Source organism: Ostrea edulis, chromosome 8 (genome assembly GCF_947568905.1).
Source record: "Ostrea edulis chromosome 8, xbOstEdul1.1, whole genome shotgun sequence".
Lineage (NCBI taxonomy): Eukaryota > Metazoa > Mollusca > Bivalvia > Ostreida > Ostreidae > Ostrea > Ostrea edulis.
The window spans coordinates 39,497,622-39,516,008 of NC_079171.1; the positions used below are offsets into that span (position 1 = coordinate 39,497,622).

Consider the following 18,387-nt stretch of genomic DNA (forward strand, 5'->3'; position numbering starts at 1 on the left):
CAATACTGCAGTCTACAGTGTTGTCGATTTTTATAACTTTCGCATTTCTATAAAATGCATTGTGAAAGCTGAATGCAAATATCCATGGTTCTATGTGGTAATTGCTATGTATTAGCTAATCATAAACCATATTTTCCACCAGCTAGCTAGGCAGTTCAGTGTCTGCATATTTGTAAGTGTTCTTCGGACGGACGGATGAACAGCGCCACACCGTTTATATCCCATCTAACGACGTGCGTATCTATACAAAGGCTCTTCCAAATGCTATTTATATCCGTCCTCAATACATATGCATGGGATAAACAAAATAATCAGATACAAGCGCAACAGTTGTTTCCTGTTTGTATCAACATTTTTTCCTCTCCTCGCTTGATCGATGTTTCATGTCGGATCACTGTGCGCTGATAATTGTTTAAAATGAATATGATCCTGATCTTCCTTTTATCATATGTGGTCGTTTCTAAAGTCACATCATATGGTGAGTAATTTAACATCTTTTGCAATTCATGTTTCAGGTAGATGTAACTCTGTCAGTGAGATAATACTTTGATTTAAAGAGGAAATTCTTAAACTCGTCTTGCATATGAAAGACAGATATGTTTTCAATATATATAAAATTATCCTGTCAATGGCGACCAGATGAAGTCTTCTTCAGTTTGGTATCATTGTTAATTCAATGGAAAAATAACATAGATAAAACCCGAAGGCTAAGACAAAACAGATCATCCTATTTCTACTCGTAACTGTTCGGTCAAATAAGAAATTGACATACATTTATTCCATTCTCCGATCATTTAGGGGGTCTCTACATTATGGCTATTTTCAGCTCTGTCGAGAGATTCACGAATGAAAGAAATATAAATAGTGACCAATGATCTTAGTTCCATTACAAATACTGAACCAACGAATGGATGATGTTTGGATGTGAAATCTTAGGCAAAATAAATTATCACAACAAAAAGGTTGTTAAAATGGCGGACAGAAATCTGTCTGGTCTTAATATGTATAGGGTATAAGATAGAGTTTTAAACAACAGTTCAGAAGAAGAATCTATTACACATTCTGCAAGAGTTAAAAATAGAACGATGTCGACAAGGCAGAGAAAGCGTGAACGATACACCATGGGATTAGAGTGTATACAAAAGTAAACATAACAAAATGTAAATTAATTTCCATCAACATTTGGCATAATAAGTTTTGCACTTTTCATTTTATACAGGTTGTTTTTAGATAAATGCAAAACTAATTATGGTACACGCATATAAGAAACAAAATGCATATTCACAGAACGCTCGCGTGTGCCGCTGTGTAGATAAGCCAAAACTATCTCGATTTAAAGTACAAAGTGCTTGACGAGGAACTTAACTGAATATTATGCAATTTGTTGACGATAACATTTGTTTAAGTACGTGTGTATGATGTATGCATAAAGAGGATGGATATATCGAGAAGGAGTGTGACTAATGTTGGGATGCTACTTTTTTTCCCTATTTATAAAAGGGGTCTTAAAGCTGTACATATGACCTGTAATTTCTTCCTCCAAATCCTATATATTGAAATATATCAATGTAACTGAATTGGATTGATTTTTATTTACTAAATAAAGTGCATGAAAACAATTGAGTTGAAAGGAAAATATGGAAAGATTATGAAAGAAATAATTGTTCGAACACCATATTTTCGATGGTTGAATTTCTAAACCCGTACACATACACGAAAAACGTGGGGTCAATTTGAGGTGGTGGAAGTTAGCTGACGGATTAAAAACATTCTTATTTGAATGCATGCAATATCAAGTACATCTCGTTCTTACTAACGTAATCTTGCTTCTTGATGTTTGACTATTGACGCTGACTAGGGGAAGTATATATTAAAGACATCCTCCAATCACGATTTTTAAATAGCATTATAACATCTGTACAACATCACATCAAAATCATTTCAAAATACACAATTACAAGCATGGTTAGATATGAAATGTTCCCCAATTTACCAGCATTTCTCAAACTTTAACTATACTAGTCGCTGTGGCTCAGTCTTTAGAGGGTTCGTTGTGGCTCAGTGTTCAGAGGATTTGTTGTGGCTCAGTGGTTAAACGGTTCGTTGTTGCTCAGTATTTAAAGAGTTCGTTGTGGCTCAGTGTTCAGAGGATTTTTTGTGGCTCAGTGGTTAAATGGTTTGTTGTTGCTCAGTATTTAAAGAGTTCGTTGTGGCTCAGTGTTCAGAGGATTTTTTGTGGCTCAGTGGTTAAATGGTTCGTTGATGCTCAGTCGTTAAAGGGTTTGTTGTGGCACAGTTTTCAGAGGGTTCGTTGTGGCTTAGTAGTTAAACAGTTTGTTGTGACTCAGTGTTTAGAGGGATCGTTGTGGCTCAGTGATTAGTGGTTCGTTGTTGCTCAGTAGTTAAATCGTTCGTTGTGACTCAGTGTATAGAGGATTCGTTGTGGCTCAGTAGCTAAAGGGTTTCCTGTGACTTGGTGTTTAGAGGGATCGTTGTGGCTCAGTGGTTAGTGGTTCGTTCTGGCTCAGTGGTTAGTGGATTCGTTGTAACTCAGTGGTAAGAGGGTTTGTTCTCGTTCAGTGGTTTGAGGGTTTGTTGTGGCTCATTGGTTAGATGGTTTGTTGTGGCTAAGTGGTAGGGAGGGATCTTTATCGTGCCACACCTGCTGTGATACAGAGCCTCGGTTTTTGCGGTGTACGGGCTGAGGGTTTTTAAAGGCGAGGGAATTCTTTGATTTTCACTGTTGAAATCCATTCATCAATACAATTACACATAAAGATTAATATTTTTCTTTCTACCATTTATTTCCCCCCAGATTATTTTCAGAATGCATGCATTTTTTAAAAAGATGGCTTTTGATGACACCCCCCCCTCCCCAAAAAAATAATCCTGACTTTTTACATTGTCATTATAATACTGTAGCGCATTTATATAGTGTCGTATCTTAATCTCATGCTGAGCTAGTTTACCCGAATTCACCAGTGTCATGAACATGCGTACAAATTATCAACTTATTCTCTGAATGCAGTTTTGTAAGACTTTTTAATGGGGAAAATCTTACAATAATAGGTAATTGTGTCATAATAGGCCTACATGTGTGATTTTATCATTAAGAGAAGTTAGTAAAACCTCACATCACCGACTGACAGAGTACTGACTGAGTACTGTTGCAGACGCAGATATCCGTCACGTCATCACTAATTGCTTTTTTTTCTTCACTATTTTCATTTTTTGAAAATCCTAGCTTGCAATCCCGCTGCATGCATTATCTAACATTTACATTACACAGGGCCGTGTTACAAACGGATGCGCGGATCCAACAATATATCTTAGTGAGAAATCGATTTAATACTTGTACCGCATGCATTTATAAGCATGCCCGAACCGCCGCGATGATGTAGAGGTACAGCATTTGCCCCGCAAGCGAAAGGTCAGGGTTCAAAACACGGTCGCTATTTGAAGCCCTTCACCGATCTTGGTGACGTCTCCATACTATGACTGGAAAATTCTCGAGAAGGACGTTAAACAAGATACAGTCAATCAATGAATATAAGCATGCCCAAGTGCTTACATAAACATAATAACATAAAATCGTATCTAAATCACAATTGTTATACAATATATATTTAGAATTCATGATCATAGGTCTAATACACAGACAATCATGCTAAACGGTGTTTATTTTCATGGTCCAGAGGCGTGCTCCAATACGAAACTTGGATTACTGAGATTTTTTTTTCATGATTTTTGTGGAAACAACGTCATAATTACAGGTGAATGTGACACCATTGATAGAAGATTTCCCGGACATATGCCTATATTTAGAACAACTAAATGGCCAAGAGTAACAATAATAATAATTATAGTAATGTCAAGTTTATTGACTGAATTTAAATATCATGTGAATGTGGGGCCGATTTTCGCCCTTAGAGCCCCTAGCTCAAGCAATGTCCTTAGATGTGTAAAGCGTTTTAGTTATATCTATAGTACATGCATATTTCATTGTGCTAATTTATATATTTTGTTTTCACTATTATATTTGTAACACTGTGTTAAATGTGTCATTGCAACATTGTGAAGTGTGGCAGTAGTAGTATAATGTAATGCTGTAATGATTATTGGTATACATGCATATTGTTTAAGAATGTACATTCCTCTCCCGGGGCCCTTAATGACACACACTTAAAATGGCGTTATCTCCCCCTCTATCCAAGCTATACTTCTATGTACTGCTGTCCTTGCCTCTTTATAATTAGCGTAAGTAATCATTTTATCAGACATTCAATCACATCATTTTTACATATACAATTGTACCCTTGGGAACTTAAAATCTAATAATATTTTACGTTTGTGAATCTATAAATATAGCATCATCCTGCAGTTGTTGTGCCTATCAGTTCTACACAGATTGATAACGTAGATTAATCACAGTGGGCTAGCCGGTGGCTGTGTTAATGTGCCTGATATTTCAGGTCAAATGTTGAAATTAAATCTCAGATTCTGAACATCTTACCTGTTGCTATGTAAACAGGCTAATATGTGATTTCTTAGTTCCTAAAAAAAATGTTACTATGTAAGAACATGTATCATGATTGTTTTTGCTGTAGTCACAGATCATTCATATTAATTATTGTAAAAATACATAATTATATTAAATCTTTATTTGAAAAAAAAAAGCATCAGATATAGTATAAACACATTGACAAAAGTAATATTTCTTGTTTTAGAATTAAACAAGTGTCGGAATCTGTAAAAGCTGTACATTACTGTGTCAAAAGAAATATGACACATGTAGAGTATGTATGTGGAATGATCAGTTCTGAGGTACATGTAACTTGTGTACTATTTATACCATGAAACCAAATAGAACTGTGTTTTCAAAACTGTTTTATAATTGCATTATTGCAGGAATTAGTAACCTAAATATATATGTTCTAAGATCCTTCATGATGGATACGTACATACATGTATCTATAATATGCAACCTGTAGGAATATTGCGCCCAGATTACAATAGACAATCTGTAACTGACGTAATTTTTCACTATGGCTAACTTAGAACATATGATCACGTGTCATATACACATTTGCATAGCATGCTATCCAAAGACAGAAATAGAATTCAAGATGCTGTCTGTAGAACGCCATTATGTAACGAACAAACGTATAACAAAATGTAAGATGATATTAAAGTGGATAGGTCACATGTTGAGTACATACATATATTACATAATGTAAAACTTATACGGTACCAATTTTGATGCACCAGATGCACATTTCGACAAATTATGTCTCTTCAGTGATGCTCAACCGAAATGTTTGAAATCATTTAAGACATTTCTGTACAAAAACCACCATGTTCTTTAAATATATCCTTGGAGTTCGCTTCTTAACAAACAGTTGTTAAAACGGTAGTATTAAAGATGCCTCTTAACAAACAGTTGTTAAGATACATCCCTTAACAAACGATTGTTAGGATATGACCCTTAACAAACAATTATATTTTTTGGCACAAAAACATTAGGTTGTGCAAATGAGTTGCTAAGACTTCCTTAACAATCAACTGTTAAGACCTTCCTATACAAAGATAATGTGTTCATTGTAATGTTTTTGAGTTTTCTTAACAAACAGTTAAAATTAGCTTCTTAAGGGTGTACTCTCGTGGTACTTTTACCGCGAGTGAGTTTCCATAGTTTTTAAAGTCGTAACTATGGGGGTGCGTGTGTTTTATTTCGTTTGCACAAAAAAAGAACATTAATATCTGTTTTTATTTGTAAGTAATGTTAATAAACTAACAAAAATTAATTAAAATATGACTTTTTTTTACTTATTTTTTATATTGTACTACATTCATGATGACGTTACGATTGTGCACAAACTCGAGCTCAAAGAGCAGTCCAGAAACATACATGGGTGATTCGTTAGAAGTAAAACGGCAGTTATAGATCAGTCTGAATCCGAAATTCTCGCAAGTGAGTGGCAGACAGAGAAAATTACAGACAAGCAGGCACAACCACGCACATGGTGACACATGGTGACACACTACAGACTGTACATAGTGTCAGACGAGAGGGGAAAATGGAAGGATGTTAGCGATGTAGTACCCGAATCAGAGGCTGCTGATATAGTATTGAATGAATTTGTAAGTTTTTCAATATACAAGATTTTTTTTATGAAAATAAAATCTACAAACTATGTAGATCTGTATCTAAATTGATATGCGATCTTCCCGATCCCGCCTAGTCGGTCATGAGCGAATCTCTCTCCTAACGTTCAATGTATCATTATTGAAGCATCATTTTGATTAAAAAGTGTAATCTATATCACTGTTTTAAAAAATCGCCAAATTATACAGCGAATTATTCATTAAAAAGAGTTCAAAGGGGAAAGGGAGTTTTTCCCGTCTAGAGAATTATGGTGCGCCATTCGTGTACAAATTAGTTAAAACAAACGATAATTTTGTTGACTATATATACATGTATATATATGTTTCTTTTGGGCTACTAAATCGATAATTTCTTTCTAATCAGTTCTGGAAAATTAAAATTATTTTATCAAAATTGTATTCTAATTATTCTTTCAAAGTGTAATTGTCAAAAAGTTTTGATAATGTTAAAATTTGTTTACAGGGTATTGAAAATGCACATTTAAAAAACTCCTGATTAGAATTTCAGCATATATTTCACAAGCAGTCATTTATGCACTAACAAATTCATATATAACATTTTGAATAAGAAATTCTTTTAGAATAACAATTTGTTGAGCAAGGCATTAAAACATAATCCCTGGCTAGACAAAAGATGGAGTTAGTTGAAGTTGGTGTATTAGCAGCCTGGTGGTAAACATAATAGTATATTCTCTTCTATTGTTAAGTATTTACAGTATTGATAGAAATTGAGTTCCAATGTTTGCTTTTTAGTTACATCCATTTGGTAATCACAGTTAGAGGGATGAGTTGTGCTATCATCATATGAAGAACCATACCAGGAAGTGCAGATTTCTTCCTCATGGTCACATGGAAAATGACTGTTAAAACTAGTTTCCGGATAATAACTCAAGTACTTTACATTCTATTTAAACCAAATTTGGACATATGGATACATACAAAGACGGGAAGATGCCTATCAATTTTGGGGTCAGAAGGTCAAAGATCAAGGTCACAGCGCATGGAAATTAGAAACTGTTGATGCGGGAGCATAGGTTTTACACATTCTTTATTTATAAATAAATTAGTATTATATATATGCATATATTTATGTTTTCTGGTTATTTATCATATAATGAAATAAATATATAGAATTTGTAAATATTAATTGAAAAATACACATTTTATAACAAATAGTATATTATCATTGTTTAGAATGTATGTCAGTGTAAGAGGGGGGGGGGGGGGGGGCACAAAATGGTTCTAATCTGTGTTCCAATGCAAACTACCCCACACATTTTTTTTCATTCAAATTAAGCAAAAATATGATTCAAATCTACAGTAGTACTTTCAGAAAAAGTTTGATACAGATATTCTCCCTAGGTTGAATTTTTTGATGAAATTGGTCTTCACATGTGTGTGATATTTTATAAAATAATGTTACTTTATACTTGATTTTTTGCAGAATTGGTGATATGTTTTATATAAAAGTTATTGAAATAATCAATTATGCTTAATTTTCATAAAATAAAAGAAATCCATGATTATTATGTCCTTAATATTTGTTTGATAGTGTGTTTCTTGTGAAAATTGGTGATTTTCATGAAAAATTAAGTTTTAGCAAAGGGGCAACTTTGAGGGGCTGTAATTCTTTGAAGTCCACACTAACATACTCTTTTTTATGTTTTAAATGTCTTTGGATAAAGATGTATCAGTTAAAATGGTTTATCAAAAAAGTTTGATACTTCTGAAAAAATTCAAACCAGGAGAGAACATCCTTAACAACCACACAAGGGTTTTGATCAAGTGGAATGTGTTCAATTAAGGCGCCATGATTTACCAAGTACCAGGTATCTCCACGAAGATATCCAGTGTACATACATGCATACAACATTTTTTAAAATGTCGGATTTTATATTGACGTGTATATCATCAGTTTTATTATATCTGTCTCAAACTGATGACACAGGGATTGAACTATCTCTAAATCATCCTGTCATGGGCCCTAAGTCGTTCTGTAATAATACTGCGGGTGCCACCGGTCGACAAGTGATGCTTTCTCCTCCTGGGAACCTGATCCCACATCTGATGTGTCCAGGGGTCTGTGTTTGCCCGCACGGACCACTGTATTTTGAATTGCGTATAGGAGTTATGAGACTGATGGTGTTCGTTATCTTCACCTTTCATGACTGAAAAATAATGACTAACTTATTACAAAAAGGAAGTCATTAAGTATGGTTCCACGTAAAAATCAGGCAAAATAGCATTTTCGTGATAAGTCAATGTTTACGAAATGAACCCAAACGTAGCATACTAACTCGCCGTAATATGTTTAGCAAATACACAATGTAGTTTTGATTGATATCGCCTTGTTCCATAATTATGGACAGATAATTATGAATATGGAGAATTCACGCTTTGTGCAAATCTATACAAAACACTACTTATAATCCCATAGTAATCTTAAAACAGCAAAGCGAGTTTGAAAATATATCATTACACAACATTGAACAAATAGAAAAGACATGCTCTGAAATAAATATTTTCTTTGAAAGTTTCAATATAACATTTAAAAACCCCTCTGAATGTTTCGATTTTACTGAATTGCGGTTATCTTTCTTGAATTTAACCTCGATGATCGCTAGGGGCGCTGCGTTGTGAACCACAAGTGCGTGGAATATATCCAAAACTTAATGCCGTGTAGGACAATATTCGACGGAGTGTGATCTACCCTCAAGCCTTATCTAAAGGAAACTAATATATTTACCTTCGGAGAGTGTCAGAAATACATTGATGCATATGGCGTCACTGAAGACAGACCGTGTGTGGAGCAGCCGACAACGAAGACCGAGCAACATATCTTATGGCATGTCACCAATTCTGCGCATTCTGGTAATTTTAAATGCTGTGATTTGCATACTTAATAAGTCAAAATTCGCAATATTTATTTATACTAGCATAAAAATCATAACGAATGTTGTATTATGTAATGTAGCATTGTATGAGACGATTGTGTACAGATGACACCCCCTCCCTTGTTTCAAAAAGTCTCATACTTTCAACAGTTACGCTATGATATAGTTTAGGCCTAATCGACGACATGTTTCATTTGTAATGGTCTGCAATAATAGCAGACATCTACGTATATTCCACACAAACGCTTCCTGTCTCAGATATAAATGTAGATTATGCCTGAGGATCAGTAGGAGTAGGTATAATCTCAAACGAGTGTAGTTGTATGTACTACATGTAGATTTCAGTTGAATTTGCATATAACAATGTGAGACATAATATGACTATGTGAGATGCAATGTTTAATATATAATATAATCCTTCATTTATGCAAATCACTGATAACTGGATTAGCATGCCGGGGGTACCGGGTTCAAATCTCAGATACAATGCTTTTTTCCCCTTCAATTTATTTTATATACACATATTTTTTCCCCTCAATGTATTGCATTGGTTGCATTGGTTGACATATCTGTTTACCATGTTTCCAAAAGAATTGCTCTCTGGTTGATAGTACTGCTGACACTGAGTACTCCAAGGAGAGCCTCCCCCTTCTATTAAAAGACGTGGAGGGGGCCCCGGTCTGGCAGACACACGTGGATCCCGATTTACATGAGTGGTATTCTTTCCCCAATAAACATATTAACACCTGAGGGTTTATTCTTTCCCCAATAAACATATTAACACCTGAGGGTTTATTTTTCACCCAATTAACCACACATGCCCTCCGTCTTGATTGACAGATGGGGAAAACACAGGCCAGAAATGTCCCAAAATGCCCCCCAGACCCGTCACAAACATTCCGCCACTTTCCTATGGCAACAACGTCGTTTAGATGCGGCCATCTCCTGTAGGTAATTAGGCAGAAATGTTTTGGCAAGAACTATTTGCATCAATTTCCCCAAGGGGATTTAAGATCCACAGGTTCACAATGAGCGCCACAGGCGCCAAGGAGTTTGTGAATGGTGTAATAATATGCTATCTGAGACTACCCGAGACTGATTTACAAAGATAAATTGCATGTAATTACAGCTTGAAGTGACAAATTGAACACACGTCCAAATTATTTTGACATGGCAGGATGAATATGTGGATTATGACTTTTGATAATGAGATGTACTTAGAATTAAAGCTCTGACACATGGACAAGGAAGATCTCTGATACGAGTTTGAATGACCTGCACTTAAACATGTGTAAATTCCGAGCCGACCCAGACATGCCCCATATACCCATTTTTGTTGCCACCAATAAAAGATTGCTTTCAAAAAGGAGAGTTCAAATCTCCCAAATGGGGAAAAAACTGACCAACTCCGGACAGGGAACGTTAATTTCCAATAAAACTACATGAACAAGGAAAATCCCTGACACGAGTCTGAATGACCTGCACTTATACAGGTGTACATTCGAGCCAACTCAGACATGCCGCATGTGCCAATTTTTTGTCGGCACCAATGAAAGATTGCTGTCAAAAAGGAGAATCCTAGTCTCCCAAATGGGGACAAACTGACCAACTCTGGACATGGAATGTTAATCTCCAATATAACTACATGAACAAGGAAATATCTGACACGAGTCTGAATGACCTGCACTTATACTGGTGTACATTCGAGCCAACCCAGACATGCCACAGAAAAATTGCTTTCAAAAAAGGAGAAATCTAGTCTCCCAAATGGGGAAAAACTGACCAACTCTGGACAGGGAACGTTAATTTACAATATATTTTTGGCAATTGTCCATTAGGGATAACTGAAAACTTATTACTATATTCTAACCATTTGTTCATAAATTGCAGTTGCTAAGGACGTAGGGATTCTTATTGGACATGGCACAGAAAGAATCCTGGATTACAGCCTTGATAATATGGTGTCCTATGTGAACGTGAAAAAGAAAAACTATGACAAAAATGGGATGACAAAAACATACGAGTGTGTGGTAAATTCTGATCCAACCCAGACATGCTACATGTACAAATTACTGCAAACCAATGAAAGACTCTGCTTTCAAAAAGGGGAAAACACGTTGACCAACTCTGGACGGGAGACAATGCCTAAACGAGAGCAAATAGAACCCACCCACCCACCCCTTTAATTCCTGAATGGAATACTTTACATGAAAACGATTTGGAAGTATAAGTGTAAGTTGCTTGGAGTGCGAGATTGGACTAAAACATTAGGGGATGTAGTGTCTGTGTAATTGATTGCTGAGCCCCATTGCAAAATATGAATGAAATTACCAAGGGGATGACTAAATTGCTCTGGGGTATATCTTGCGGTGTGATGTACCATAGCCGAAGCTTTGGATTGATAGGACCTGAACCAGAACTTGGCCGGTCTGTATGTAATACCCGACACACACACCCATGTGGTGAGACGAGTGTCTGGATGTACTGAGTAACTGTAGAGACAGCGTACTGTATTTTAAACGTTATCCTAGAAAAAATAGGTGTGCTCTGTAATACTCAGGATGTGCTGGATTTTGGCTTAAACCGGGAATGTTTTACCCAAACTCCTAGTATCACCCCCATGATGAATCCATGGGGTTTGGATTGGGAAGTGAAACCATACCCTCCAGTATGCTTCAAGGTGAAACAGGAACCTAACCAGAGATATAGGAATTGGTCCTGTGGACAATGCCGATACAAATGACCTTTTGGCCATATTGTACATTGTATGTAGATTATATACAAATAGGTTTGAGAAGTACCTGCTACAACCGGAAGGAGGAGCCCCGTCCACACCAACCTGGGGTGTAAAAACTTCGACAAAAGTTTGACGGTGAGCAACAAGTATAGGGTTCTTTGGACATGAAAAATGACAGTGCAGCATAATCAGCACATTAAAGAGCCCACTCTACTACCACCCTGGTTTTCGCAACAAGTCAATCAGTGGTACCTGATCCACAGTGAGTGACACCTAGCACGGGTGGGGTAGGGGTACTGCTATGGTGTGTGTTCTAACATGGTTGCAAAACTGACAAGAGTTTTGACTAGACCTAAGTGGGAGATGGACTGGGTTAAACAATAAACGGAATATGGTGCAGATGCAAGTAGATGCATGTATCTGATTTTACTGTGACGGATCTTAGACTCTGTCAATGGTGGATATAACAGCGAGTAAAATAACACGAAATTGTTTGTGTGGTGAAAATTAGCTGTATTTGGTGTGCTCTACACACTATGACTAAATGGGGTAATTGGGTTAAAGCTTGATGAGCTGCACAAAATGAACTATTGGGTAATATGTGTAATAAAAGTTTTCTGATCTAGCCGAAAAGTATAGATAAAAAACTGGTCTACAAAATTTATGTAATAGTACTGTACATCCGAGCAAATCCGTCACTACTATTGTCAAGCAGAGCAACTACTTTTTTTATGATGCATGGCATTTGTAACTAATATATAAATTAAAATAGCCAAGTAGTCGAGCTACAATTATGAATGTAACACCATGCATGTGTTGAATGATGAAGTGCACCCTTAACTGGATTTATACAAGCTAGTAACAATAGGACCTACAAGTGTAATATGGGTAACTGGAATTCATGCCTATCATCCTCCTACCAACTTGTGTGTTGTGATAGGACATGAACTGACGACAGAACTAGAAAGTTGTTGGTCGATACACATGTTGCCTAATATTGGCTTTGTGATAACAGAAATTCGTAAGCAGTAGCCTTTTTCTTCATTTTATATAAGCCATTTGAAAATGTATGATCTTTTCAATTAACAAAACCTTTAAGAATATATAGCATTTTTATGAGTCAATTTTGGTCAAAACATGGGTGTTCTATTTTTAGTAACACAGCTCTGTGAAGGTGCGTCATATGAAAATAATAAATATTACCGAATGATTTCCTATAAATAATGTTACTATATATATATGTAGGACTCCAAAGGGCGATATGACTCCAAAGTGCGATGGTCACGCCAAAGTGCGATGTTCTGCGCCAAACCACGATGGTGTGACCCGCTAAATTGCCATGGTCCACACTCATGCGCCAAAGTGTGATGGTCTGACACGCCAAAGTGCGATGGTGTGACACGCCGAAATTCATTGGTTTGTAAACGACACGGTGTTTTGGTACAGACTGAACTAACCGTGTGTTGTTTCACCAAAATATTAGTGCAAAATCCATGTACAAGCAATAAGAATAAGAACTTATTTCATTACCATCTCGTTGTCGTGTTATTAAAATTTTCAAAATCTTATAGAATGTTTTGTATCATAACATACCCCCGGGAATCTGCAATGCGTGTACGTTAAAATAATATAAGATTATGAATTAAAGAATGTTCGGGCGAAGTAGATAGTTTGACAACAAATGTACTTTGTCGTTCTCACTATCCTCAACAGTGTAAACTTTGCCGTTGCTGTTGTCCATGTTGCATTTCTTCGGAATTATTTTGAAAGACGTTAAGAATGACGTCACAATGACGTGACGTCACAAACGTTACTGAACCCCGCACTATCGCACTTTGGCGTGACCATCGCACTTTGGAGCGACCATCGCACTTTAGAGTCTTCTATATATATATATATATATATGTATGTATGTATGTGTGTGTGTGTGTGTGTGTGTGTGTGTGTGTGTGTGTGTGTGTGTGTGTGTGTGTGTGTGTGTGTGTGTGCGTGCGTGCGTGCGTGCGTGCGTGCGTGCGTGCGTGCGTGCGTGCATGCATGCATGCATGCATGCATGCATATATATATATATATATATATATATATATATATATATATATAAATATATATATATATATATATATATATATATATATATCGGTTCAATCCCTGACGGTCGACTTATCACCCTCTGCCTGATTTTTACATGGAACCATACTTAAGTGCTTAGTATTTCGATCCGAGATTTCATTTGAGATTACAACTGAACTCTGATATTAGATACATTAAAATCATAACATTTTTATAGTAACTTTATTTGTTAGAGCAATATAAGTCAAATTAATTTGTTTGGAACATTTTTATCAATTTTGATGATAAAGACATTGCGAACAGCATTGGGACGATATAATAAAGTTATAAAAAAAAATCATTGAAGATAACGTTATTCATTTTGTTTAAATACTAATAGTATTCGAAATTGAATACGTCAAAGCGTTAGGTAATACTGCATACGATAGCTTGTCTGATATGCACACTTATTCATGAGTCTGTGCTTGGTGTTTCTTTTTCCGGAATATCACCGGCATGCCCCATGCACCCTCTCTTGAATTTTCGTTTATCTGGTAAGCTGTAATAAAATGTGTCATTCTAAAATATCAAATTTACAAATTGACTCCCCTCCCAAAAAGAAAAACGTTGCGGTGACCCTGTCTGGTTTCTTCGCACCACAACTCCTATGGAAGAGTGAAACTATGCTGGAATAATTTTGCTTTGGCCTTTGAACTGTTTACAATAAATATTTCACTTTATTACACAACCATGCTAACCATGAATTCGTGCCGTTGTACAAAGCTAATGTGCACTTCATGCATTTCTATTATGAGGAGTTTAAAATGGTATTTTGTGATTTTAGTGCATTTCTACATACTCATTGCACGAAATTTTGATATGCTTAACATGTTTAGTTGGGTGTCCAACCATTTGCACTTATACTTTGTACAAATTTGATCATTTAAAGTTTGAGTGACGCTTGTGCATTTACGCTTACCCATTGCACAATGAGCCTATTGACAGGGTGTCAACATCGTGTTTTGTGAATTTGTTTTGTAATGAGTCAGCTCATTTATAGCCTCCAATCACCGCAACAGGAACGACAATTATGTACATTGCGCTTATTTGTCAGGCATATTGGATACTGAGTAAATATTAAATTTGATTTCAATGATATAAGTTTATTTTGTACATATTTATACATTACAAACTTTTAGATTCTAACATTTACATGTATAAATTTAATTCGTCATTGGCAAATTTTGCTCTACATTGTTTTATCTAGAACTTTTAAAATACAATCGTTCAGTGACTCTCCAATACAAATAACAATGGCTAGTTCTGAGCAGATATGAATTACAGACAGTGTGACACAAGCTGGTATCCTGTTGATAAGTTTCTGTACTAAGATATTTTTATTCTGTACACCAAAATAATGTCTATGCACTACTTTGTTTCCTTGTGTAAACGACAGTCCTTGATCTTATCAGTTCCAAGTTTCCGCAGTACGACGATTTTTGAGTGGATTTTAACAGAAAGTTCGCATACGTTTTATCATCAGCTTCTACGTCAATAAAAATGTAGTGGTTGGTATAATTTTGGTAATATCTGTAGTTCTCAGTCTTCCGCTACATGTATATTCATTTGCTTTTTCATTACAAGTGTGAAACTTCAAGTTGGACATCGTTCTGTCAGTGTAATTACCAACAGTTACCACGAAATTAACAACGTAGGTTTCGTGTTTGTAGGACACCATTTTCTGTTAAGGTTTAAAAAAAAGAATTTCCCTGTTTTCTTTAACTGGGCGGGAATAACGATCTCAGTCTCGATATATAAAGTTTAAAAATGCGATGTTTATATTTCGATGAATCAATTGTGTGAAACAAATATCTTTGGGCAAACTTTAAAATATTACTCGCTTTCTTCTAAGGATTATGTTACTCTTAAGAAAGTTCATTTTAAAAATCAATAGTGTCTGCACTCCTATTTCTCTCTTTGACGCATTATATATATATATATATATATATATATATATATATATATATATATATATATATATAAGGTGAAGATAACGAACAGTGATCAATCTTATAACTCCTACAAGCAATACAAAATAGATAGTTGGGCAAACACGGACCCCTGGACACACCAGAGGAAATGTTTAAAATTTAAGATTTAAAATTTTATAATTTAGAATATTTCTCAAGAACCACTGGATTAGAAAACTTAACATTTACTTTCAATATTTCTGACATCAATTAGATTCAAGTTTGTTAAGCCATGGCTCCCGGGATTGGAGTGGGGCCACAATAGGGGATCAATATAATACAGGCCGATATGTTTTGAAAATCTTTAAAAATCTGCTGAAGAGAGAATGGACCAGAAAAGTTGAAATTTACGTGACAGCTTCATGAGTTAAAGCGGATTAAAATTTGTTGAAATTACGGTTCCCGGGATCAAAGTTTGACATGTTGTAATACAGGAACAATATTTGAAAACCTTCTAAAGAAGCACTAGGCCAGAAAAATTGAATTTACATGAAAGCGTCCTGATAAAGATAGATTCAATTTGTTCAAACCGTGATATCTGGGGGTAGGGTACGGCCATAATAGGGTTCAACGTTTTATATACAGATATATAGAGAAGTTATTTAAACAAACTTGCTACTCGTAGCCATAAGTCCCCCGCCGAAAAAACTAGTTGAAGTACAAAAGTCCCTTAACTCTTGTATCTAAATTGTGGTGGAATATGATCAACTACATATTGTGACTAACAATCTTGCAATTTGAACAAAATCCATAAAGTGGTCTATGAGGAGTTAAATCGACACAATGTTCCTATAGTGTACCATGTACAAATTCAAAAAAACTCCCATAACGCTTATAAAATTGTTGAATCAAAATGCAGGCACAATATGATCAGCTACATATAGTGACTAACAATCCTACAAAATTAAACAAAATCCATTGAGCGGTTTATGAGAAGTTGGGTCCACAAAGTGTTCCTATAGTGTGGCATGTACAAATTTAACAAAGTCCCATAACTCCTGTAAAAAATATCGAATCAAAATGCCGAAGTTGTAGAGTGAGCCTTCTCCCATAATGATACTTTCCCCGGAAGCCTGGCTCTAGAGTGAGCCTTTCCCGTAGAACTACTCTATCACTAGTTGTAGAGTACCCCCCCCCCCCTCCCATAGCAGGAATTCCCCCTCCATTTATTCCTGGTAAACTATTGTCACTTTATGGAGATTGTCTAGATACCAAGACCTTTTTCAGCAGGGCATTACATGATTTGCTTAAGTCGTTCATTACACTCAAGAGAAGAAAACGGTGAATAAAACACACTATAAGTCATTTTAACTCACCAACTGAGAGAGAGAGAGAGAGAGAGAGAGAGAGAGAGAGAGAGAGAGAGAGAGAGAGAGAGAAGAATGATACAATATTAGTTCATTATGATATGATACAATATTTATTTGATATTGCATTGTATGATTTTGTATGACATTGATGTATCTTAACTCCTATTGAAAATAAAAAGTGACTTGGGCGAACACGGACCCCTGGATAAACCAGAGTGGGATCAAGCTTTTGATGTTGATGCATGATGTAGTGTCAATATCTTATATTGCATAATATAATTTGATATTGCATTTTCTCGCATGAAGTGGTAAATTAGCTAGCATATAACTTTGGAACCAATCTCTTCAGATTTTCGTAATTTTGATTTCCTCTATTTCCGGGGGGAGGGGGGACTCACCCTAGAGCCAGACTTCCGTTGGGAAGGCTCACTCCAGAGCCAGACCTCCGAAGAGGGAAGGCTCATTCTAGAGTCAGACTTCCGGGGGGAAGTCTCACTATGGAGAGAAGTTTGGCTCTATAACACAGGCATAGTATAAGCAACTACATATGGTGACTGACAATCCTACAAAATAAAGAAATAAATCCAATGAACGGTTTCTGAGGAGTTGCGTCCACAAAGTGTCCCTATAGTGTAGTATGTACAAAATCAACAAAGTCACATAACTACTGTAAAAAAAATATCGAATCAAAATGGCATCGTAATATGATCAACTATACATGTCGACTAACAATCCCACAAATTATGAACAAAATATGTTGAGCGGTTTCTGAGGAGTTGCGTCCACAAAATGAAATGGAACGGACGGACGGACGTACGGACACCGATATTTCTATGTCCCCTTCCGAGTTGCGGCGGGGGACAGAAATCATATCAAGAACTAGTGGAACAGAACATGAAAACTTTCTAACATACAGTAGATTCAAGGTCGTTCAAATCATGGTACCCAGGAGTATGGTGAGGCCTTAATAGGGGATCAAAGTTTTATACATATATATATACCGAAAGGCTACTCGGGTGAGCAATGTGGTACATATACCTCTTGTGAATTTGTGAATTTACCATCATGGTTTAATAGAGTTTGCGATCATAAATTTGATATTTTCCATTTGTATTCGACTTCTTTATGTCAGGTCGTCTTCAGCCTGTCTGTAATCCTTCATCTTTATTTTTATATCAATATTTTCAACAAAGCATAATTAG

General features: G+C 35.9%; 1 protein-coding gene across 1 annotated transcript in view; it reads left to right on the forward strand.

Annotated features, from left to right (window-relative positions):
- Positions 1 to 274: 274 nt before the first annotated feature.
- Positions 275 to 18,387, forward strand: part of LOC125662369 (multiple epidermal growth factor-like domains protein 6) — a 48,136-nt gene continuing 30,023 nt past the window's right edge. The window contains exon 1 of the mRNA XM_056146133.1: positions 275 to 478. Coding sequence (XP_056002108.1) covers positions 418 to 478 — 61 coding nt within the window. The 5' untranslated portion in view covers positions 275 to 417. The remainder of the gene's footprint in view (positions 479 to 18,387) is intronic.